This window comes from Carlito syrichta, unplaced genomic scaffold, assembly GCF_000164805.1.
Source record: "Carlito syrichta isolate Samal-C Ts95f unplaced genomic scaffold, Tarsius_syrichta-2.0.1 Scaffold247529, whole genome shotgun sequence".
NCBI lineage: Eukaryota > Metazoa > Chordata > Mammalia > Primates > Tarsiidae > Carlito > Carlito syrichta.
Genome location: NW_007191625.1, coordinates 105,253 through 129,426, shown reverse-complemented (window position 1 = coordinate 129,426; position 24,174 = coordinate 105,253). Strand labels below are relative to the sequence as shown.

The 24,174-nt window shown below is 45.0% G+C and overlaps 1 protein-coding gene across 1 annotated transcript in view; it reads left to right on the top strand.

Annotated features, from left to right (window-relative positions):
* The first annotated feature begins 703 nt into the window (after nucleotides 1–703).
* The window catches only part of CUNH10orf128 (chromosome unknown C10orf128 homolog), a 32,971-nt gene continuing 9,500 nt past the window's right edge, over nucleotides 704–24,174 (top strand). The window contains 5 exon segments of the mRNA XM_021709519.1: nucleotides 704–749; nucleotides 16,185–16,346; nucleotides 19,738–19,839; nucleotides 21,620–21,673; nucleotides 22,616–22,750. Of these exon segments, the coding sequence (XP_021565194.1) occupies nucleotides 704–749; nucleotides 16,185–16,346; nucleotides 19,738–19,839; nucleotides 21,620–21,673; nucleotides 22,616–22,750 (499 nt within the window).

Here is a 24,174-nt window from a genome sequence, read left to right as displayed (position 1 = left end):
TCTCTAAATATTGTTTACATTTATCACCACGTCGGGATCGTGGTAGCTATTTCATCTGCCACTAGATCTTGATATTTATTGTTTGGGTATCACAAGTTAAAAAATATTTTGATAACTATGTTTCAACACTCTTGATTTATTTTATAATCCTTACATGCTTTATTTTGTGCATTTAAAAATGTTATTCTGAGAAGAGAATGGCAGACTTCTCCAGACTCAGAGAGGTACAAGGTACAAAAACAGTGACCGGGCCAAGCTATGGCCTGGAGAGGTACTTCCTGTTCCTGCCCCAAGAGAGGGGGTGACTGCAAGGATTGGACATAAGGGCAGAACACTTTTGCCTATATCACCCTCTGAGACTTAACAATGTGGTCTGTGGGGCAAAACATCATACCTAATCATGCTTTGGTTCCTGCACTCTGTGGGGAGGATTACCTGAGAGAATATTGGATGCCATATCCCCGCATGTACAGTGAACCCTCATTATAGACCAGCTTCCTTGCATGCCTGGCAGGGGCCAGGATAACAGGAGCTTCCTTCGGTCTTGTCCTCAGAAAGGGCTGAGAGGAACTGAGCAGCATCCTGGCTGTGGCGGTGGCTTCCTTCCCCATCAGTCACGTGGGGCTTGGCTCCTTTCCCTCGAGACTTGGGTCACACGGCTCACTGTGCCTGCCCTACAAGGAGCCAGGAGCAGAGTGCCAGCATGGGCTCAGGGGTCAGCATACTGAAAGTCCTCCTCTTCCTCCTAGGTAAGTGAGGAGTGCGGGGCAGACTTACTCTACGCTGGCCTGGGGGGCCCCAGTGAGCAGGAAACTAGAGGAGCATTAGCCCATTGGGACTTGATAAAGCCTAGGTATGTTCCTTTAGACAGATGGCTTCTCTCACTTTAACCTGGCAGTGAGTAATGTTCTTGTGTGTTTCATTTCAACTGCGATTTACAAATACTTCTGAGCTAAGGGAGAATAGGAAGGGTGATGTAGCACAAAGAGCTTCAGACGTGGGATCTAGAAAAACCGGTGTTTAAACTGTGACTCCATTGCTGATAAACTAGAACACACTTCTGAAACCTTCTAAGTTTCTGAGCCAATGAGATGGGAAATAATGTTTACTTTTGGGGATTGTGAGAGAAGTTACATTTAATTAAGTCAAATCAAAGAATGAGAAAATGTAGTTGTGTATATGTTGCTGTAGAATTAACATTGAATCAGTATTATTGTGCAGTGAAGTGGGCTCTTTACTACGCAGATATTTTTAAAAAATCATCTTTATTGTGTTCATTGAAAGAAAGAAGGGAAAATCGTAGAGAATGATAGAAAAATAGGGCCATATAGAGAGGGAGAAATATAAAGTCAGAGAAGCAGACAGAGAAGAAACTCAGAGACATAGAAACTGGCATAAAGAGATGGTTTGAAATATGCGTAGATAGAGACAGAGAGGGACATGCAGTTTTGCAAAGTCCCCTTTGACATCAACTGTTATTTCTTAAAAAGGCAACAGACGTCCCTCATATATACAAAGATGCTCTTTCCCAGGACTTGCGATGGGCCGAGGCTCAAAGGCAAGCAGTTTGTCTCCAGATAAAATTTTGTCTCCCGGGCAGTAGGCTGTATTCTGGACAAGGGCAAAGTTAGGCCTAAGGGGAGGACTCTATCTGAAACCTGCACTAAGCAGAGGACAGCAAAGACTTTGGTTTCTGGGAATTAGCATATCGAACAAATAGACAACCGCAGCATTTGTCAGTTTACACATGGAAATGGGCCCCAGGCAGGGGGGATGGCAGGGACCAGCAAGCAGGAATTAGAGCATTCAGGGCAGCTAAACTGTAGTGTACCTGCCCAGGGAAGTGGTAGATGGTAAGAGAGATTCTAACCCTTGTTTCTGCTTTTGACCTATCTGCACAAACAAACCAATCTGTTGTGGTGGAAAAAAGAAGTTAAACTTAAAAAACTCAATGAAAAATGTGCAAATTATATAAACAAGTAGTTCATTGAAGAATTACAGACAATAAACCTTTAAAATGTTCAGGTTTTAATAATAAAATAAATAACAACACCTAACATTTTTGAGTGTTTTTGAGGAGATGGGAACTCTGCTAAACTCTTTACATTAGCTCATTCCATCTCCAGGACAGCTCTATGCAATATGATTTTGATGACCTGCAGTGCTTGTTAGTGCTTTCATGTACTATTAGTAGAATACAGGGTGGTGGTTAGGAGAGTGTATCTAGCACTAGGCTCCCTGAATGTCAATCCTGGCTCTGTCCAGAGAACTTGGGTGAATTATTTATCTTCTCTATGCTCAGTTTTCTCATCTGTAAATTGGAGATAGTGATTGTACTTACCTTACAGGGCTGATGAGAGACTTGAACCTGTTAACACATTTAAAGAACTTAGCATGATATCTGGCATGTGGTGAGCACTCACTACCAGATATTAGGGGACTAACTGATTCAATCTTCCCCAAAGGCAATCTGGCAATATGTAGGGAAATGTAAGCTATTCACAACCTTTTACCCAGAAGTTCCACCTCAAGGAATTTATCCTAATGAAATAATAGGATAAATATTTAATAGGTTATTATTCAGCATTGTTGAAGCCATAGTGAAAACCAGAAACAAGTGACTATCAGGAGGAATCTGGCTAAATCAATTATGGTTTAATGTTTCCAACAAAATTCAATATGTTTTTGACAGAAATGCCTTTCTATGAACTGACAAGGACAGAATAGAGATGATGAAGTGATTTTGTAGAGTTAGAGTTATATAATTATATTTTGCATATGTTCGCTTATCTATTCAAAAATTGACTGGGAGGAAATATTTAAATGGTTCCTATTTTTAAGAACTATGAGGCATCTTAATTTATCTGTATTGGATTTTTTAATAATGATCATATCTATAAGATTAGTATATATGATATGGTTATATATGTATATAAAATCTTTATTTCAATAAATGAATTTCTTTGAACAAGAAGTAACATGACAGCCTTGTGGGATGTGGGGGCTATCTTTGTCCAGCCCCTCTGTGACGTCCTGTTCCCATGTGTGAGGAGCTGACTGGTGGCCTTGGGGTGAGAAGTCAGGCCAACATTTCCCAAACACAAAACTTTTTGAAAAAAGTTTTTGCATATTCTAAAAATATTTTTTAAAAATTGAGAAAAATGGAATAAGACACTTGTGGAGTCAATGTCCTGAATTTATGAATATTAACATTTTGTCATTGTTGTCTTGTTTTTAGAAACAATATTTAAAGGTAGGTAGCTAAATCAGCATCTCATCCGGCATTAGAGGTGGAGTAAGCGTCCTTTGGCTCTCTCCCTCTGTTTTGTATTCCTCCCTCCCTCTCTAGGGAGAACAGCACCCTAGGTTTGGCTCTGATTCCTTCCTGGGTTGCTTTGTAGCTATTAAAAGCTTTATAGGAATCCACCATCGTGTAGTTAACATATTGCATTACCTACCCATTCTGATAATATGGATCAAATGCATTCATTTCAACCACTCTATAAACTTCTGTGGAAATACTGAGCCATTTATTTATCCATTCCTGGACTGATTGGCAGAATTTAGGTTGTTTCTAACTTTCTGCCTAATGGCCCATGCTTTAAAGAGCTTTCTGTCTTATTTCCTAGAACTCACACGCAGCTATTTTTTTAGCACATACCATTGGAAGGGGGATTGCCATGTCAATTCTTCTTTTATTGAATTTTGCCAAATTGCTCTCTACCAGGGTTGTACAGGCATATTGGTTTCCCCGTATACTCAGTAATACTTGATATTGTCAGACTTCTCAATTTTTGATGGTTGGAAATATGTAAAATAGTATCTCAAAGTTTTTAGTTTGTGAGTTCCTAATTACCACAGAGAATAATCATTTTCCTTATATTTATCAGTCAGTTCTTTCTGTAAATTTCCCATTTTTATATACCTTTATTTCAAGTTGCATTTGATTATTGATCTCGTTTTTTCTGGATATTAATAATTTGTCTGTTTCATGCGCTGCAAATATCTTTCAGTATGTTGCTTATCTTTTATCTTTGTGGCATCTTTTGTCATGCAGAAGTCTCTCAATCTGATGTAATCAAATTTATTAGTCTCTTCCTTTTTGTGTGTTTGGTTGTTCTGTCTTGTCTGAGAAATACTTTTTATTTTTATTTTTTACTTTAAAATTGTTGCATTTTTCATGAGTTGGTCTTCAATTTATTTAGATTTTATTTTTGTGTATGGTCTAAAAAAGAATCTAATTTGAATGGTTGCTGAATGGAACATTAGTTGTCCTAATATCATTTACGTAATAACCTTTCCTTTCTTTCTTGCTTTGCAATGGTTCTCTGTTGAAAATATAGTCTATATACAAGGAGGGACTCCCCCTCCAGAAAAACCCAAAATTATCTTTTTGAAAGGCAGTCCCCCTATAGTACAGACTTCCCTTCTAGGTAAGTGTTCTAGGAACCCGTTGGCACAGGTATACCAGCTAGCGTTGTTGTGAGAGGCTGTGTTTGGCTTCAGTTGTGAGAGGCTGCGTTTGGCTTCAGTGAATTTTTTTTTTTAGATTCTTTCAACATGTTTGCACTTTTCACGATGGGTGATTTATGAGTGCCCCTGTCCACATGGCACTGAATGTTCAGTAGTTCTTTGATGAAAAATGGCATGACCCTCCTGATCCATCCTCCCTGTTCACCCAATCTTGTCCAGAGTGACTTTTTTTTGTCTACCTGAATGAAAAAAGTCCTCAAAGGGAGACATTTTGCCGGTGTGGAAGAGGTGAAACAAAAGACAGCAGGAGCACTAAAAGGCATCAAAACTCACGAGTTCAAAAACTGTTTGGAGCAGTGGGGAAAGTATCTCAATAGGTGTATTGTATCAAACGGAGAATACTTTGAAGGTGACTGGAGTTTAAACATGTAAGAACAAATACATCCACAATTTTTAATAAATGATTTCTGGGGGTTTGGGGATCCCCCTCATATTCTACATCTGTTCTGTACCCATTTAATATACATTTGAACTGTTAATGGGCTTACTATTCTGTGGCATTTTTTTTGCATCTGTCTCTGTTTGAATCATGTCACAGTTTTACTTACTATAGCTTCTCAGTCTTGATAACTTGTAGGTAAGATCACTCCTTGTGTCTGGTGTTATTGTTTGAACCATCTTAGCTCTTAGTTCACTTCCTCTTGCATGTAAAGCTTCTTCCTCAAAAGATTGATGAAATTGCACTTTCTGAGAGCCAACCTGGGTGTGAGCTCCTCTCAGCACTCCCATGGGGCCTGGGTTCATTTCTCAGCCCCAAATGTAGATGCTCTTATTATAGTCAAGTTCATTTTTACAGATGAAGAAACTGAGCCACAGAGACATTAAAGTAGTGGATAAATGGTTGAGCTGGGATTCAGACTGAAGCACTTTGATGCCCAAATATGAATTTTTAGCTTTAACATCAAACTGCGTTTTAGTTGAGAATAGAAAGGACGTCATGAAAAGACTGATGACTTTTTAAAACTGTTTTTTCAATTTTTTATTTCAAAATAATTTCAAACTTTAAGAAAACTTGTAAGAACAAGAATAGTACAAAGAACACTCATATGATTTGTCTATTTTTAATAATTTACCTTATTTTATTTATCATAGGTTTTTTTTCTCTCCCCCCATAAATATATTCAATTGATTTTTGGCAATGGAGAAAATCGGTTCATATATGTATATATAGACACACACATATAGTCCTGTATTTTTACGAATCACTTAAGGGCAAATTGCATATATCAAGTTTTTTTAAACTCCTAAATATATCAGAGTTTATTTCTTAAAAGTAGAGATATTCTTTTATATACCACAGTACAGTAATCAATTTTAAGAGATTTGATGTGGACAAACACTTTTATGTAATCTATTGATTATATCCCAGTGTTTTTAATGAACCCAACAAGGTCCCCTGCAGCCTCTAGGCCAGGATCCAGTCCAGGACAGGTATTATATGGGGGACTGATCATGTCATGTTAGCCTTCTTTAATCTGGAACATTTCCACAGCCTTGTTTGTCTTTCATTACAAAGATATTTTTGAAGCACACAGCTTCCTGTCCCCCCTTTGTTTTCACAGAACATTTCTCATTGGGGCTTTCCTGATATTCCCTAATGATCAGGTGCAGGTTATCCATTCTGTACTCGAAGACAACATAGCTAATGTTGCCCTTCTCAGGGTCTCGCCCTTGGAGGCACAGGATACCTGAGAGAGGCTACCTAATGCTAGAAGACTTAAAACTAGGTTTCAGAGTATGGTTGTCACAATTCTAAATCAATTATTTGCTACTTAAATACCAGCCGATCAATATTTTAAAATATTGATTTAAGAATTGCTATTGAAAATATCTGGTGAAGTTTCTGGGCATTTTATAAGAGGTCGGCATCTTCCCCTTTAAAAAGCTGCCATAGCCAGGCACGGTGGCTCAGCCTGTAATCCCAGCACTTTGGGAGGCCGAGATGAGTGGAATGCTTGAGCCCGCGGGTTCGCCACCTGCTTGGGCAACTTGGTGAGACCTCATATCTATAATAAATCAAAAATTAACTGGGTGTGGTAGCGCGCGCCTATAGTTCCAGCTACTTGGAAGGCTGAGGCGGAAGGATCGCTGGAGCCCAGCAAGTCGAGGCTGCTTCTGGCCACTGCACTCCAGTCTGGGTGACAGGGAGATTTCAACTAAAAAAAAAAAGCTGCCATATAAAATATTCCTATGGACTCTAATTTCAACCAACACGTCAGCCATCTGTCTCTGTTTTAATTCTGTTGGAATGCATCTGCTGTAATCTATGTATTATTATAATCATGATAATAAAAGAAATATAATATCACTTTAATTATGTTCCAAGACCTAAAACATTCTTCATTGAAAGAGCCAGAGTTATTGAAGAGAGCAGAGGCTTTCTTTTCTCCCTTAATTTATAATGAAAAGATGGCAGAGGCTGGAGTAAAGAGAATTAAATTCGTTTTTATCTTACAAGTCAAAGTCATCATTTTATTCCTTGGCTCTTAGTCCCTGAGATCTTTGTAAAAATCTTTCCTGACAGTTTTTCCCCTGTTTCAAGTTCTTGCCAAGACAATAATTCAGAATCATGTGGTGTGTGGATTTTAGTGAGAAAGAATTCTTGGTGTATTAGTTTATTTGCTTGTTTGTTTGTTTTCTGCATAACAAACCTCCACAAACATAACAAAAGAAAACATATACCGGGGTCTCTTGGCAAGTCAGCAGAAGGTAAAGGAAGAGACTAGGACACCAAGTAGGCAAGAGACATTTCCTGATAGAACAAGAATTACCCTAATGCCTTTTGCACATTTTCTAATTTGATTGCTTGGTTTTATCTTTTACTGTTGAATTTTAAGAGTTCTTAATATATTCTAGGGGTGAGTTCTCTGTCAAATAAGTGGTGTGAAAATATTTTCTCCTAGCCTATGGTTTGTCTTTTCATTTTCTTGGCAGGGTCATTTATAAAACAAAATTATTTAATTTTAATTAAGTCTAAGTTGCTGTTTTTTTCCCATGGATAATGTTTTTGGTAGCATGTCTGAGAAGTTTTCACTAAGCTCTAAATCCCTTGGATTTTAGATTTTTCTCCTAAAATTTATATAGTTTTATGTTTTATACTTAAATCGATGCTCTATTGTGAGTTTATGTTTTATATAAGGTATGAATTCAGGTCAAGGTAATTTTTGTATTTTTATTTTTTGCTTATGAAGATCCAATTGCTCCAACACCATTTGTTGGACAAACTTTCCTTTCTCTACTTTTGCTCCAATGTCAAAAATCAGTTGGTAATGCTTGTATGCAGCTAGTTTAGGTCTTTTCCACTGATGTATGTGGCTGTCCCTCTGCCAATACCACACAGCCTTGATTCCTGTCAATATAAAGTCTCTAGTTGGCAGAGTGATTCCTCCTACTGTATTCTGTTTTTTCAATTTTTTTGGTGTGGCAATTCTGGTTTCCTTATCGTTACTTGGAAATTTTAGAATGTTCTTTTGTACAACTACAAAAAAAATCTTGCTGGGCTTTTGATAGAAATTATATTAAACCCATAGATCAATTTGGGGATATTCGATATCTTGATTATGTTGCATTTTCCATGAGCTCGGTATGTATCTCCATTTATTGTTTGTTTTCTATTTTTTTCTTCAGTATTCCACACTTAGGTATTTTTGAGTTATTGCAAACTGTGCTGTGTTTAAAATTTTTCTGTGTATAATTTTTAAGTTATAGAAATATAATTGATTTGCATTTGTTGATCTTATATTTCACCACCTTGCTGAACTCACTTATTCTAAAAAAAAGTTTTTACGTCCGTGGGATTTTCGATGTTGACCATCATATCATGTGCAAATAGGATCAGTCTTATGTCTTCTTCTCTGAATTATATGCCTTTTATTTCTTTGCCTTGCCTTACTGGGAGGGCAAAAACTTTCAGTGCTAAGTTGAACAGGAATGAAAGCGAATATCCTTGCCTTACTTCTGATCATAGTAGAAAAAGGTTTCAATTCTCACCATTAAGTCTGATTTTAGCTGTATGTGTCTTTGCAGAGATTATTTATCAATTTGAGGAAGTTTTCACAATTGCTCACTGAAGCATTTTTATGATAGCTACGTTAACATCTCTGTCAGATGTTAATTCTAACATCTATGTCATCTAGGTGTTGGTATTTTTTAATTTTTCTCATTTAAAGAGATTTTCCTAGTTCTTGCTATGACAGGTGTTTTTCAAAGGAAACCTGGTCATTTGGGATATTAAGTTATGAAACTGCATCTTATTTAAATTGTCTGTTTTACAAGGTTCCCTCAGACATCACTCTGGCAGGAGAAAAGGGACATATCCTCCTTATTGCTAGATGAATGGAACCTCTGTCTCTTGGTCTCTGTTGACACCTGGTGATAGAGGGGTTCCATGTTACTGTGGGGTGGGTTGAGAGTGCTGGTTCCCCACTAGGTCCTCGATGATACCACTCCTGCTGGGAAGGCCGGGGTGTTCATCACTCACTGCTCTCCATCTGTCCTCCACTTATGCTGTTGGGTGGGGGTAACCTCGTGGCTTCTGGGCATGAGTGGACGTCCCAACTCTCCCCTAGTGCTCTTCTAACCCTACCCGCACAGGGAGGGTGAGAGGTACCTTGTCATTACCAGATGGGGGTGGAAGCCAGGTTCCTCACACGCTCTCCACCGACACCCTCTAGGGATGAGGACAATTTCGTTTGTTTTGGTTGAAGGTCATTCCTTTTCTCCACTTGACTGTCGACATCACCCCTGGGGGAGAATCAGGGATCTTTGTTATAGCCCAGTGAGGGTGGAAGTCTAGGTCTCCTCTTGGACTTTGTGGATGAAGGTGGGGGTAGGGGTGGGGCAAGTATTTTGTATGCTGTTTGTCTATTGTGGAGCGATTATTGTCTAAAACTTTCATCTTTCTAGACTATCTCTTTCCTGGTCCTATACCTACTGAGAGCTGTTTTTTGGGGGGTTTCTATATTTGTGCCTGTTGGGATTTCTAGGTTGCCAGTTTCTCCAGCACTCAGTCTGGAATATGGGGGAGAAAGGTGCTAAATACCAAAATTTATTTATAAAAAATTGTGTACTTATTCTTACATGTTTAAACCTCAGTTGCCTTCAAAGTACCCCGCTTGATACAATACACCTATCGAGATGCTTTTTCCACTTCTCAAAACAGTTTTTGAACTAGTTGATTTTAATGTCTTTTAGTGCTTCTGCTGTTTTTTGTTTCACATCTTCTATGTCAGCAAAACACTTCCCTTTCAGGAATTTTTTCATTGCGGAGACAAAAAAATCACTTGCAGCGAGATTGGGTAAACAGGGAGGGTGGGACATGGGGGTCATGTTGTTTTTGGTCAAAAACTGCTGGACATTCAGCACAGTATGGGCAGATGCACTCATAAATCACTCATCATGAAATGGCCAAACGCACTGAAAAAAATCTTCCAAAAAAATTCACTGAAGCTGAATGCAGCTTCTGACAACAATGCTAGTTTGTATATGGATGCCGATGGGTTCCTAGAACACTTACCTAGTGGGGGAAGTCTGTACTACAAGGGGTTCACCCTCCAAAAATAATTCCAGTTATTTTGGGTTTCCCCTCATATATGAGGCAAAAAAAAACCCCAGGAAATTTAATGCCCTGTAATTCCTGGGGTTCCAAGGCCCATAGATCTTCTTAAATTTGTTTTTAGCATGACATCTAGGGGGTTAAGCTTTACCTAGTGAAAAGAATAGGGGAAAGTAAGCCTATTCCATCTTTCTAGAAAAGGAAGTCTGAAATGAGTTTTAAGCACCCGAGGGATGGGTGATTTGGAGTAATGCTCTCTGAGGAGAATGCCTGGGCTACCAAACACCCCTCAGACACATATCCCATTCTAGAGGCTCCTGCAGGGGTGATGTCCAATGGGATGAAGGCAGCAGGGTGACCTAAGGCAGAATCCCTGCTGGGAAGCCACAGTCCTCAATGCCCAGTGAGAGCCATGGCTGAGAGGCCACAAATCAGAGCCTACCCGGCCAATATATAATAACTCAGCAGACTTTTCCATGGCTCCATATTAAAACTGTGCTTCTTCTTCAAAGCATTGATGTCACACCCAGACCCTCATTATCCACCAGGATTGCTTGAACTGCTCCTTTTATTAAGTTTGATTCCATTAAATAACTGTCTAATGGTTCTTAGTAAGATGAACTGAGCTTGCTCTTGCCTACTTCTCTGAATGAAGCAGATATTCAGTTAGGAAATTTCTGCCTGAACCTTGGCTGCAGGCACCTTAGAGACTTAGTCAAACCCATGCAAACCCTCTGGCCATGCTGTCAGGAAGTTGCTGTCCAAGGAAGACACAAAGAGTCTGGAGCTGGACCCACAGACTGTCCCAGAGGACTGGGACACATGGACATCCAGAGCTTTTTCTGATTAATCAAATATGGATTTTCACCAGGCTTTGCTGGGACACAAAGATAAGTGAGTCAGGCTTCAACCAGAGGAGTTGACAGTCTATGGTGAGGATAGTTGCAATACATTGTATTAAATGATGAGATGGAGGGAGAACAAAAAGAAACAGAAGAACCCCTTGATGCAAACTAGGGTATTCAGGAGGGCTTCCAGGAGAAGGGGTCTTATTGAATGCAAATTAGTTATACTACTGGCTGGCTGAAATCTTTCAGCAGTTTCCCACTGCTGCTAGCACAGACAGATGTGCTTACTGTGTCCACGGGCCTCCCAGGCCTGTCACAGGCTACTTTGTGCTCCTACTCTCTGTCCCAGGGAATGCCCATCAGGTTACTGTCCAGCCTTGAGGCCTCCTCACATATTGTCTCCTCAGTGTGGGTTGTGAGCTGTCCTCCTCCAGGGCCATGGAGATACTCTGGTTTCCTGCTACACTGTCACCTGTCAGGGCAGGAAAAGGTCTTGCTGAATCACCGCCCCAGCACCTGCTCAATAACTGGCACTTGTTTGTGAGTTAATTAGTGCATGAAGTAGAACGTTAGTCTCGGGAGCCAATATGTAGAAATGCGTGCAGGAATGCCTCTGGGTGGGTGTATTCTAAGAAGGGAGGACAGCTTCTGCAGTAGTCCTGAGTGAGGACTGCACAGACTGCAGGGGATGTGTGAGAGGGGAGGGTGAGATGTGACAGGGACCAGCAGAGGAGAAGGGCTTGGTGAACCATTGGGCCTCATCCAGCAGGATTTTAAGCAGCCTTGAAGCAAGAGCACCTTGCTGCAGTACTCCAGCAAGCCTGGAGAGAGAGCCCTGCCGGAGAAGGCAAGCAGTGAGTCTAGATGCAACAAGACTGGCTGGATTTGTCCAGAACCATGCCAACAGGGTCATTCTGGCTTCTGATGCCCCAGTGCACCCCTCATAGTCTCTTCCCCATGGGAATCAGTAGGCGGTCCGAGGTCAGGGTATGTGACTTAGCAGTTGGTGTCTGTCGTAGTTTGTGGTCAGCCTGTGCTTAGACCTGCTTAGAGACAATGTTGGACACAGCAGGCCCAGGGTTCAGCAGACCCAGGGAGGGGTCCTTGAGTTAAGCCTGGGATACTGGGGAGCAGAGATCCTCCAAAGCTACAGATGAGTCCTGATCATTGAGCAATAGTGACACATGTACCCTCCATGCTGGTGTGAGACCCTTTCCCAGAGCCAGGCTGATCCAGGTCCAAAAACCCAAATCTCTCATAATCAGTACTCAGGCCTGAAGAGGTCACATCACCTCCTGGGGCTTCCCCATGAAATGAGGCCACTGTCCCCAAGAGATGCCCTTGTCCTGATCCTGGCTCTAGGGCCCTAAATATACATATGTGCAAATACAAAGATTTTTTTCCTTTTGATCTTGTCAGGAAAGTTTTTGAAAGTTCAGGAACTGGGTCAGAACACAGATAAAGGAAGAGGGACTTGTGTATGCATGGGCTACCTGCAGCTGAAAGGGTAGGAATATGGGGCAATGGAGAGCCACAGCCTGCTGGCTGCCCTAGGAACTAGGGAGGGAGAGAGGAAATGCTTTCATTTCAATTACCAGCAGACCAGATTCACAGCTAACTTCTTCCTCCACTTGGTAGCCTCCTTTGAGGTGGCATGACTAGCACTACCCAGAAGTCTAGGGAAAAGCCAAGTGTTGGATAGGGGAACACACGAGTAAGTCTAATGGGTCAGGTCCCATTCCCAGTCCTGGAGGGTTCTGTGGTTTCAGGCAGCCAGGCCAGGCCTGGCTCCCTCCTACTCTATCCATATGTTCCCACCACTCCTGTGGGCTATCGGCCTGGCTGAGCCTTCCCCTCTGGAAGGGGACCCTTGGAAGCCTCTCCTCTCTGGAAGAGGACCCCCTGAAAGGGGATTACTGAGCCCTGAGTGGGGAATGTGGGTTGGGTCATGCATGCAGCTTGACTTATGGCTTGAATATTCAGACATGTGGCATGTTCTGGGCTTTGCAAATGTCAAGAGCTGCCTTAAGAAAGATAGAGTGGAGATACCCAACATGGATTTTTGTGTACAACAGGGCTAAGTGAACAGTCTCTCCTGGTAAATGGAGGCAGATGGCTCCACGTGGCCTCCATGGATTTGCCAAGGGGCTCTGATGTTGGCTGTGTGCTGCTGTTTCCTCTGCAGCATCATGGCCCCCTCCCCATGGGCCAGACCAGCTGTCAGCCCACAGCCCTGTTCCCTGGGCACGTGCTCTCCTTAGCCGGGTCCCCCAGGACTCCAGAGCAAAGCTTCCCAGAGGCTGAAGAGCACAGTATGAATATTGCATGAATAATAATAACCTCACCACTTAGCGGTTATGCAACGCTTTCCTCTCCCACAATACTTTACCATCATTAATTAGTTATTCTGCACTGCTTCCAGCCTCCCCTGCTCTCTTGCAAAGGCATGAGATTCTCTTGAAAACAGGCTTGTTCTGGTCTAAAGCACCAACACTTGAATGACCAGGCCCTTTCCTGTTGGAAACACACAGGCTTTGGGAGACCTTGACTTTGCCACTTCTTAAAACACCAGAGATCTGTGCCCTGCTGGGATGCATCACCTCCTTTCAGTTCTAAGTACCTTCTCAGAGCTGCCTTCTGGTGCACTCTGATCCCCTTTTCCCATGGCCTCCAGGATAGTGGAGGACACTATCTCAAGTGGATGGTATGCTTACTTGTGGAAGGACATCTTCAGCCTGCACCTCCTTCCATGTACACATATCATCAGGCAATTTGCCCACCATGCTCTGTGTGTGAAGGGGCCACTGAGACTGGAGCCATGTCATGTCTAGTCCAAGGCCACTGGTGAAGCAATAAGTGACAGAATAAGGACTCAGATCTCATGGTTCCAAATATCCTTCCTTCCTACACACTGTGAAGTCCTAGGGAGGTTGTAGGTTTCCACAGGGAAGCAGCATGTTCATCTGTGGGACTTCTTGTCTGGTCCTCCCAAAACACCTCTGTCCACCTCACCAAGACAGCCTCAAGCACTCCTGTCTTCCAGCACCCTTGTCTTCCTTGAGGTTTCAGTAGCTCCCTTGCCAGGTGTACCTTGGTGTTCACTTATGTCACCACCACCTGGTAAGAATGGACCTGGGACACCGGGGAGGCCCTGCTGCTTTGGAAGAGCTCCAGCCCTGGGTCTGTCTCAGGCCCAGGCCAGCTCCCGGCCTCCAGCTCCTCCATTAGCCTGAAGAGGTATTGATCAGTTTGGCTTCTGCAAGCCTGAGTGTTTTAATCCCAGTGTGTGAATCTTTAAGAATTAATTAGCAAAGATTGCTTAGGAAAAACAAAGTGGGCACAAGTTTTGATACCTCTTGGTCACCCACCATTATCATTTCCCTCTTAATTATGATGCTATTTCTGGGAGCTGGAGGCAAGCTCTTGGCGCTTCTTAGCCTGGGTAGGACTCTCCCACTTCCTGGTGACTCTCTGTGGCCTCCTGCTTCCAGTTCCTGCCCAGGGCAGTGTAGGGCAGGGAAAAAGCACAGAGGCATTGAAGTAGGCAAAATGTGAACCAGGCCCAGCCCTACCACACCTGTGGAGGGATTTGACTACAGTCCTCAAAGCCTGCCACGGGACTACCGCCTCTGCTTGTCCAGAGCCCTTATCTGCCCACAGTGTGGCCACACCTTAGGCCAGTACCCCTGGCTGCTGTGACCCTGCTGAACCACCTTTAGCTCCCAAGCCCACTGCATCCCCTTGAGTCACCTGGCCTTTGCTCATGCCTCTTCTTCTGCCACTTTCCCTGCCTAACCCCATTCTCACCCTTGTCACCATCTCATCTCAACTTCATTAGCTCCAGCTGGTTCTTTTGTTTTGTATTTAGATAATGATCCCTCCAGGGAAGCTTCTTTGACACTCTGGTTGGGTTAGGTGCCCCCTTGGACCTCCCAGCTGGCTAATTGCTATGTACTTTCATACCTCAGCAGGGACCTCTATGTGTGAAATTCCTTACTCACTGCCCATCTTCCCAGAGCCTCACGGCTAGGCAACCAGGGGTCCTGAACCAGGGTTGCCGAGCAAGTGGTCTGCTCTGACTCCATACGTGTTCTCTTTTTTTTTTTTTGAGTTGGAGCCTCACTCAGTCGCCCAGACTGGAGTGCAGTGGCTGCTCCCGGCCACCGTAACCTCTCCTGCTGGGCTCTGGTGATCCTTCCGCCTCAGCCTTCCAAGTAGCCGGAATTACAGGCATGAACTACCATGCCAGGCTGATTTTTTATTTATTGTAGAGATGAGGTCTTGCTGCCCAGGTGGGTCTCGAACCTGTGGGCTCAGGCAATCCACTCACCTCAGCCTCCCAAAGGCACGGGATTACAGGCTGAGCCCCCGAGTCCAGCTAGGTGTTCTCTTTCCATGGATGGGGACTCCACAGATATTAAGGAGGCCGCCAAAGGCCCCTGTGCTGTCCCTGGGTCCTTCTCTGCTTTGTACTCCAAAGTCCTGTGTGTTCCTTTTGCTGAGACCCACACAGCTCTCCCAGGAAGGTGTGGGTTCTGTTCTAGCCTAGGTCCTCTCACAGAAAGAAAGGAGCACAAACAGCTGTGGGAGGGGGTGGTGCACATCCTGTTTACTTGAAGTTTGGCCACTAGAGTCAGGCTCTGGTGAGACCAGAAGACGGTGATCGAGGAAAAACAACCTCAGGTGGTTTCTGGGCTTGTAATGGGGAGTTTGAGGTTTCTACAAATTATGGCAGTGTATAAAAAGGCTCTAGACCCTGGAGAAAGCCAAGTGATGCTAGGAGTGGTAGGACCATATAACTGAGGACCTCTCATTTGCCCCAGGCACTCGGTTCTGAAAAGGATGGAAGAAGCAATGCTGCACTTGGGGTGAATGTGCTTCGTTTTTAGTTTCAAATGACCCCATTGAGGGCCAGAAGGGCCAGGGCCACTGACCTTGTTTTTCTGAGAAGCAGATCCATTTTTGAGCCCTAAGTCAGGAGAGGGACGGCTGGCACCCACACCATTCAAGCCAGTTGAATTAGAAAATTGTGCCTTGTGTTCCACCCTGACTCCAGGGTCTACTGACATTGCTGGGAAGCTCAGGACAAGTGAGCAGAAAGTCAGGAACTCTCTCTGGTGAGCCTTTTCTACACAGCAGGTCCTGTGTTCCCATTTTCAGATGAGAAGAGTGAGGCCCAGTATCAAACAATGGTGTGAAGCACAGTGGACTCTCCCCTTTGACTCTTCATGTTCAATTCCCTTTCTAAGCCTCTGGTATGCCGCACAGTGCCAGCCAGGCCTTCGGGGCTCACAGTCTGCTGGAAAATGGAACAATTCACAGCGGCAGCCTCTGGTGTTCACAGTCTCAGAGTCACACGTACAATGCCATTGTTGTAACTGCACCGCGAGTGAGGAGTCGGAGTTACCTTGGTTAGGTCACTGACAACCATTTCACTATGGTTCGAGTTGTTTCCCTGTGACTGAACTTTACTTGGCCCCTGAGGTCCCGTATCACTCAGCACTACACACTTGATTTTATCTCTTCAAGCTACTTCTGGTTTAACACTTGGTAACTTTGGGGTAAGTGCTCAGTCAGTTTAGGATTCACCATCCTCCTTTCCCCTGAGTTGCTCAGGAGAGGAATCCAGTTTCCAAGAGGACTCATGCATTCTGTTGCTCCTGGGAAGAAACAGCTCACTTTGGACTCTGGGTGGCCTTCATGCCTCAGAGCAACCTGCTGACCAGTGCAAACAGTGCAGGGGAGAGGTGTGATCCTGGACCAACAGAGAGCAAGAGGGACTTTCTGATGAGGTAGTTTTTATGCTAAATCCTGAAAGATAAGTAAGCACTTTGAACAGGGACAAGGGAAAGACATTGTATCAAGGAGCACAGTATGTGCAAAGGCCCAGAGGTGTACAGTGTTGTGTTTGCAGATCCTGGCCAGGTTTATTAGCGGCTGTGCTGTGTAGCTCCTCATTCCCAGCCGGCATCCTCTGCTCCCATCTCCTGATTTTTCAGTGATGCCCTGTCACAACCTGCCACCTAAGTCATCAGTATTCTTTGGCTTGCAGATGAGGGTTACTTAGCTCAGATAAGATTAAGAAGAGAAGACATTTTGACACAACTAGAGAGGTGCTTCCTACACAGCTGGATTCAGGGGCTTAAAAGCTGTCTTTAGAACTTGGATTTAGCTCATCCTTCTTCAGCAGGTACTTCAGTCTCAGCAGGTTTCCCCACAGTTGGAGCCTCCAGATCTTCCACGGCCCCACAGGTATCAGTTTCAGATGACTTTCCTGCTCCTCAATGTTTCCTCCCAAATCCTTGAATTGAGTCTTGCTGTCCTAATTGTACCATCTGCTCCACCCTTTGACCAATCACTGTCAACAGGAAGAAACAATAGGCCGATTGATCAAGTATGAGTCACACCCACCAATCTCAGAACCAGTTCTGTGGGAATCATGTGGATGTGGTTTCCCAAAGGAAAACTAAGGTGCTGGTCAGGTAGATGGGCAGGCCACATGACAATGACCAGTCAGCTTGCCTGTTCAGACTTACTCCAGCTTGTGGAAACTGAGGTTTGCAGAGAAGTACTGAGCTTTGCTTATGATGCTCTGATCTTTTCTTCAGGGAAAATCTTGTTTCCTTTGTTACTCTGTGAGCTCCTTCATGGGAAGAATGGGTCTTTGGTTGCTCTTAGATCTCCCTTGGGCACCAGAACACCCCGGAGCACACTGCAGGTACTTTATTTATATGTGTGGACACTGCTAGGAGACAAAGTATACATGTTCTAGACATTTGAAACCACTTCCTCTAGCTGAGAATGTTGGAATTCATGAGGTCTAAAGTTAGGAGTCATTCTGCAATATTGATGTTCCAAGATGAATACAGCCAGATCCCAATTGACAAACACTTAGGGCAGCCTCTCCCTATTTTTAGTTCAGATACTTATAGAACAACAACTGAGTGCACATACGCCCACTGGTCCACAACTGGGAATCACACAGTCTGATTCTGCCCAAATAAGGGTGGCAAAGAATGCCAGTCCCCCACTGAGAGTGGACCCAACAGATGGACATCACGGAGAGCTCTGGATGCTAGGGATGGGCTCTCAGTAGGTCAGATTCCAAGTGAGATGGGGCAAAGCCAGATCATGCCTTTAGCTTACTCCAAAAGAGCTCATCTTGGCTGGCATAGAGCAGCCCTGCCATTGTTCTCTGTGGGCAGTGGCGTAGCTGCCCTCTCATATTGCTAGGGGACACCAGACCTCAGGGTCATTTACTCTTTCAGGGAATTCTTGCTGTCTGGGTAGCCAATTGTGGCACAGGCTATGTGTGTAGGCACATGGTGAGGGGACTGCACAGAGGAGGCTGGAGCCCATTATTTTGGCAGGAAGAGGCACAGCATCAGTTACAAACAGGGCATCAGGGAAAAAGCAGAGGTTCTAGAATCAAGAGCCCATAGAGGGTCTTTGTGTAAGTTACAGAAAGCTCCTGTGATCTGAGCCTCACCTGACCACACATGGAGGCTGTGCAGGTGGAGGCTGTGGAAAGCCCCAGAAGATCAGCAGGCCCATCTAGAGGAAGCCCTCTGGTCTCTGTTGTAGGCACCAACAAGAACCATGCTCTGGCTCTCTGCACCAGCTCAGTGTGGACTGTCTGAGGGAGGCAGGTCAGTCAGGTCCATGTGGCTGGTGGTGGCAGTTGGATAAGGTCAAGCCAGATTTTGGCTATCACTGTTCCTGTTACTTGCCTCAGTGAATCTAGTGGTCAGAAGGGTTCCTGCATCACACAGCCCCACCCCTACCTCCAACCCTGCTCAGCCCCTCTTGGGATCTCCCCTAGGTCTGAAAGACTGTCCTCTGAGTGCCACGCTCCCTCCTTTTTGCATGAAAGCCCAGCTAATTTGGGTAGAGAAAGTGCGGTGTGGTACCTGCTGGCTCCCAAGGACTTTCTCCTGGGGTTTCTTGGAGATTGAGTCATCTGTGCTGGTCGACCAGCCCTGTTAGAGCCATCCATCCTCCAGTTACTTTGCAGAGTCAAGGGGCATCAGTGCTGGGGGCTCGCAGGGAGTCTATGGCCTAGGAGGGCGTTCCTCAGCTCTTGACCCTGGTAGCATGCTGGTATAGGGGCAGGGACTGGCTGAGCTGGTGTGCTCAGGATAGATCTTTACCCAGGGGCTTGTTAGTGTGCTGAGTTGGAGCTCCGGGTTTGCAGAGTGCTGCAGTGAGGGATTTCCCTCCCTGAGGAGGGGAAAGGCTGCCGCCGAGTGGCTGTCTGGTCAGCTAGCAGGAATTACTGGGCTCTTACAGGTTTGATCACACAGCTTGGTCCATGGTCCACGTTTGTCTTCCTACATGTGACCCTGTGGAGGAATTCACTCAGTCCCTAAGTCAGCCCAGATAGAGCCTCTTGGGGCCACAGATTGAGGAAGTCTCACAGCTTGGAGGGATACAGGTTTGAGGATGGAGGATGGTATCTAAAGACCTCACCCCCGTGGAGGCTGAGCTGAGCCCCAATCCTGGATTCCGGCCATTGGGAGAAGTAGAAAGAGCTGCATGGTCAAGACAGAACATTGGAGGATGAAGTTGATGAGGAAGGATGCTGGACAACCTGGTGAGAATAGATCTTGGCTGACCTCAGGGAGTTCAGGGTCAGGGTTGGGGTTCTTTGACATTAGGAATTTTCTCCTCTTTCTTTGTTCTCTCTCCCACGAATGGTCTGAGCTGCTCAGGCATAGCCTCTGCATGAGTCCCAGTGTGTATCTACTTGTCTCCTCTCTCTTTCTTGCTCTTTCTAATCTGTGTCCTCTCTTCTTTGTTTAGTTTCATCTCAGCTTAACATGAAGTTTTCATGCAGGATGCTTCACGTGGAGACCAATGCTCGCCAAGGACCCCTGAGGTGGGAACCAGGCAGAATGCTAGAGTGTGAGAGGTCGGGGGTGGAAGGGAGGTTGTCCCTTAGGGGCTTCACGTACCTAATACAAGCCTTTCTGCCTAATACAAGGGGATACCACACCTCTGAAATGGTTTTCAACCAAGCTGGAATAGTAGGATTGAGTTAAAGAAACAATGAGAACCAATATAATGAAGCTCATTGGGGTTCAGTTCAAAGAACTGACAAAATCAGGGACATATTGTATGCAGTAGTGTCTGTGTGTGAGTGGAGGTACCCCACAAAGGGACTTGTGCTCTATGGGATAGAGGGGCATTGCTGAGCTTCCAAAAAGACCTGTGATTAGAACATGGCTATGAACTTTTGCTTCAAAATCCCCAAGCTTTATTCATCTACCAAGTGAGGCTGCCAGAAAAATTGTGAACTCTATGAAAATAATCCCTCTCCCCACCAAATACACTCAGAATAAAGTTGTCCTCTATAGAGCTTCAACCTATCACATCACCCTGAGCATCACTGAGGGTGGCCAGGAGACTGGGTTGAGCGGAGAACATCTTTGCTGCTTTGGTGAGCAAGGGCCTCCCCCACCACACAACATGGTCTTCCCAATGAAGTCACCTGCTTCCTGCTTCTCTCCTGCCTTTGCCTGAATGTTTTAACATGAGTATCAGGTTTGGAAATCACTGTTCCGGACCCCAGGCCAAGCTTATCTAGCCTTTGGCCTTTGATGACTTTGGTGTTATTGTGTCTGTTAGCCTCCTTGGATTCACACTGGTGTCTGCAGGACTTTCTGGGCTGTCAGAGCAGATCTGGCACTTTCCATTTCTCTTGGCCTGTAGGTGCATTATCAGGTCCTCAATGCCTCTGGTTCCTCAGTCATCAAATGAGGGTGATAACAATGCCTATCTCACAGGGTTGTTGCTGTAGTTAATATATTAATGCCAGCCCCACACCCAATATTTTTCTCAAATATTCACCTTTCTCCAAGACTCAGTTCTCTGAATATCTCTTCTAGTGCCCATCTACAAGACCACGGGCTCTGCTTGTGAACAGTGTTTTCTGTCTTAAGGTTTCAAGGCCTGGCTAGAAGTATGAAGCACCCCTGTGGCATGGCCTATCACTATCATTCATTCATTCATTCATTCAACAGAAGTCTAATAATACCTCTTACAAGTATTATTGAGTCAAATGCTGGACCTTGTACAGCAGCCCAGTGAGGAGATCAGCCAGAAGACACATCAATGTGTTAATATGTTAATAGCTGAGAAGCTCTTATGCTGCTGCCTGGCACATAGTAGCATTGTACTAGTGTTAAAGATCGGGATGGGTAAGTTAGGGTGGGTAAGTACAGTGCTGCAGAACTCACAGGGGACAGCTAAGCCAGGTGCCAGTAGTCAGGGAGGAAGTGACCCGGAGCTAAGAGCAGGTAAGGGAGAAAATCAGGTCAGACAGAGGGCATCACCTAGAGGCAAGAGAAGCTCTGCCTGTGTGGGGAGCTGGAGGTAGTCCTGCTGTACTAAGGGGCCATGGAGTGACTGGGGAGCACGGAAAGGCAGGCTGGGATCAGTGTGGATCTTGGAAACTGTGTTAAAGATCTGGTTTCACTGAATTTGACAGAATGGTGTTCAATGTCCCAGTGAGGACCCAAGACTCTCTGTGGCAAGTAGAGGCTTATCTGTGTGCTCCTGAGAGTGGTGTCCCAGTGGGAGGGCTACCTGGGGCAGGCTTTCCCAGACTTGTGGGAGTGGGTGGACGTGGCTGGGGCACAGGAAGCTCTATTCTAACCAGGCTCTGGCTTTTCTTTCTTTGTAGATGTTGGAGGAGCTCAAGTCTTGGCAACGGGCAAACCTGCTGCAGCAGAAATTGGTAAGTGGCTGCTTCTGTTATCTGTGTGCAGAGTCGGAGGGTAGAAAAGGGGCCCTCCCAAAGGCACAGGCAGGTGGTTGCAGTGCTGGTACTGGTTCCCTGTTGCTCAGCACAAGACAAGGGCCATCCTCACCTCCAGGCCTGCCTGAGTGGCTAACAGCTCTATCCCTGCATTAGTGCTTGTCCTCAAAGGAAATGTGAGACATCAGGGTCACTTTCGTCTGCTCTGTGTGCCACATGAGCAGCTTCTGCACCCATAGTGCTTGCACTGTAGCTGTGACCCCTGGACAGCAGACTCTGGGTCCTCCTGCCACTTGTCCATGCAGTCCCTTCACCTTCATGGTTCCATCTCCACCCCACCTCAGAGACTTGCCTCACTTGCCAGATGGTGCAGTCTGCATGTTACGTCCTCTGAAAAAGCTCCCAACACCTCTGCCTCCATGCCAGCCCAACCACCCCTTTTATGTGGCATTAGTGAGCTCTTTGTCTGTCCTCCCCAATTGACTTCAGGCTCCTCAAGGACAAGACAGGGTCTTATTCATTTGCCTTCAGTGCTTACAGAGCAGGCAATTAACACATAGTCAATAAATGAATCAATGAATTAATGAAGGGATAAGTGAGACAGGGCCACAGGAGTCCAGAGAAATGAGCTGCCCACCACCTGGGGCTGGGGTGGCTGGTGAACTTAAGGCAACCTAGAAAGGTAGGAACAATTTCCACAGCTGATGGTGCTCCAGGGAGACAGGATGGGATTTGAGCCGAGTCTGGGAGAACTGGGGCTGGGCTCACAAGAGAGTGGAAAATTAGGCTAGCCTCAGAGGGTGGAAGCATGGAATTTTAAGGTCCATGCTTTGGACATCATCCTGAATGTACAGAGAGATGTAGGAGGCCTTTGCAGGGCAGTGACTGAAGTCCACTGTTCCATTCCTCCCCGCACTTCAGATTTCAAGTACGCCCTCATTGGGATGGCTGTGGGTGTCGCCATATCTGCCACCTTCCTGGCTCTGAAGATCTGCATGATCAGAAAGCACTTATTTGATAACGACTCTTCCGACTTGAAAAGTATACCCCTCAATGGTGAGGGACCGGTGACCTTCAGACCTGGCTCTGCCCTGTCTGAGGAAGGACAGTGTCCGGGGCAGCCATCTGGCAAGAAACACCGAGGATAACTCCGTGTCACTACTAAAGAAAGAACAAAACCCTCAAGCACAGAGCCCATCAGACTGCGGACTCAACATAAATGCAGTGACCTCTCTATCTCTGTCTCTACTTCTGTTTCTTTTCTCTTTTCTTTTCCCTATCTCTTAGTCTCTCTGTCTCTATGTCTCTGCCTCTTGATCTCTTGATCTCTTTCTCTCTGTACTTTTTCATTCAGTCGCTCTTGGCATTCCTGAGAACCCTGTTTCCTAGAGAAAGGCAGGAAAATAAGCTGTAATTGGCTTTATACAGATTTCTATTCTCTCATCCAAATGATGAAATCAGATAAAATCGGTCGAGGGTAACGAGGCTAGTTCTAAGGGTGCGTGAGTGGTGGGAAGTGCTGCCGACACTACTTATGTGGGTCAAACTTAATTTTCTTTTTTCATAAATTGGGCAAGTCCTACTCAACAGTGCTAAGTGGACCTCATGATCCAAACAGTGCTAGCATGGCCCTCCATGTCCTGTGGCACCTGCAGGGAAGTGCATTCCAGGCAGACACTGAGCAGCTGGTTTTTGAGTTTCCATAGCACAGTGCAACATTGATTTGCATCCCTTCTCTCAGGGTGTCACCCATAAAATCATCCTCTGTCATAGCAGACTGCTTAATGCAATGATGATAGTTTTCTATGAGATGTTTCTGAGGAGGAAGGAACCTCACTGTATTTCTGGAAAATGTGATTATGATCCATGAAGATATGCAGAAGGGGGTAATCTGGGCTGAAAGAAGAGGTGGCTTCTCAAGATTCTGGCTTGTCCAGTTGGATGAAGGGCCTAATAGGTTCTAGGAGTTTGCTTATCCTTGATTTGTTATCCCTGCAAATAAGGGTGAGGAAACAGCCTTTTCATCACACAGGAGCCAGACCCCAGATCTTTGAGGACATCAATGAGTGAGAAGACCCAGAAGCTGCAAATGGAGGGCCATTTGTAGGGCATGGGAGAGTGAGGACTCTAGAGAATACTCAACTCCCCCTCTGTGCCAAGCTAAGGAGGCACATTAGAAAGACCTAGATAGAGAGGCCCCGACAGTGCCAAAGGTGTGGGGGCAGAGCACTCAGTCCAAGACCACCCCTAGCAAGCGGCCCCAACTCAGGGAGCTTCTCACCAGTGCCCAGTGAGTTGACTTTGACCCCCTTCCCATGTACCAGTATTGGTCCTGAGTGAACTGTTTTGCCCATCACAAAACCTCCTTTCTAATGCCCTGATTTCTTTGTCTAGACACCATCCTGCTAAAGAAGAGAGCCCCAAGGTAAGGTCACCGCGGATATGGTCAGGGAGGGGTATCATGTTCCCTTGCGTCTTAG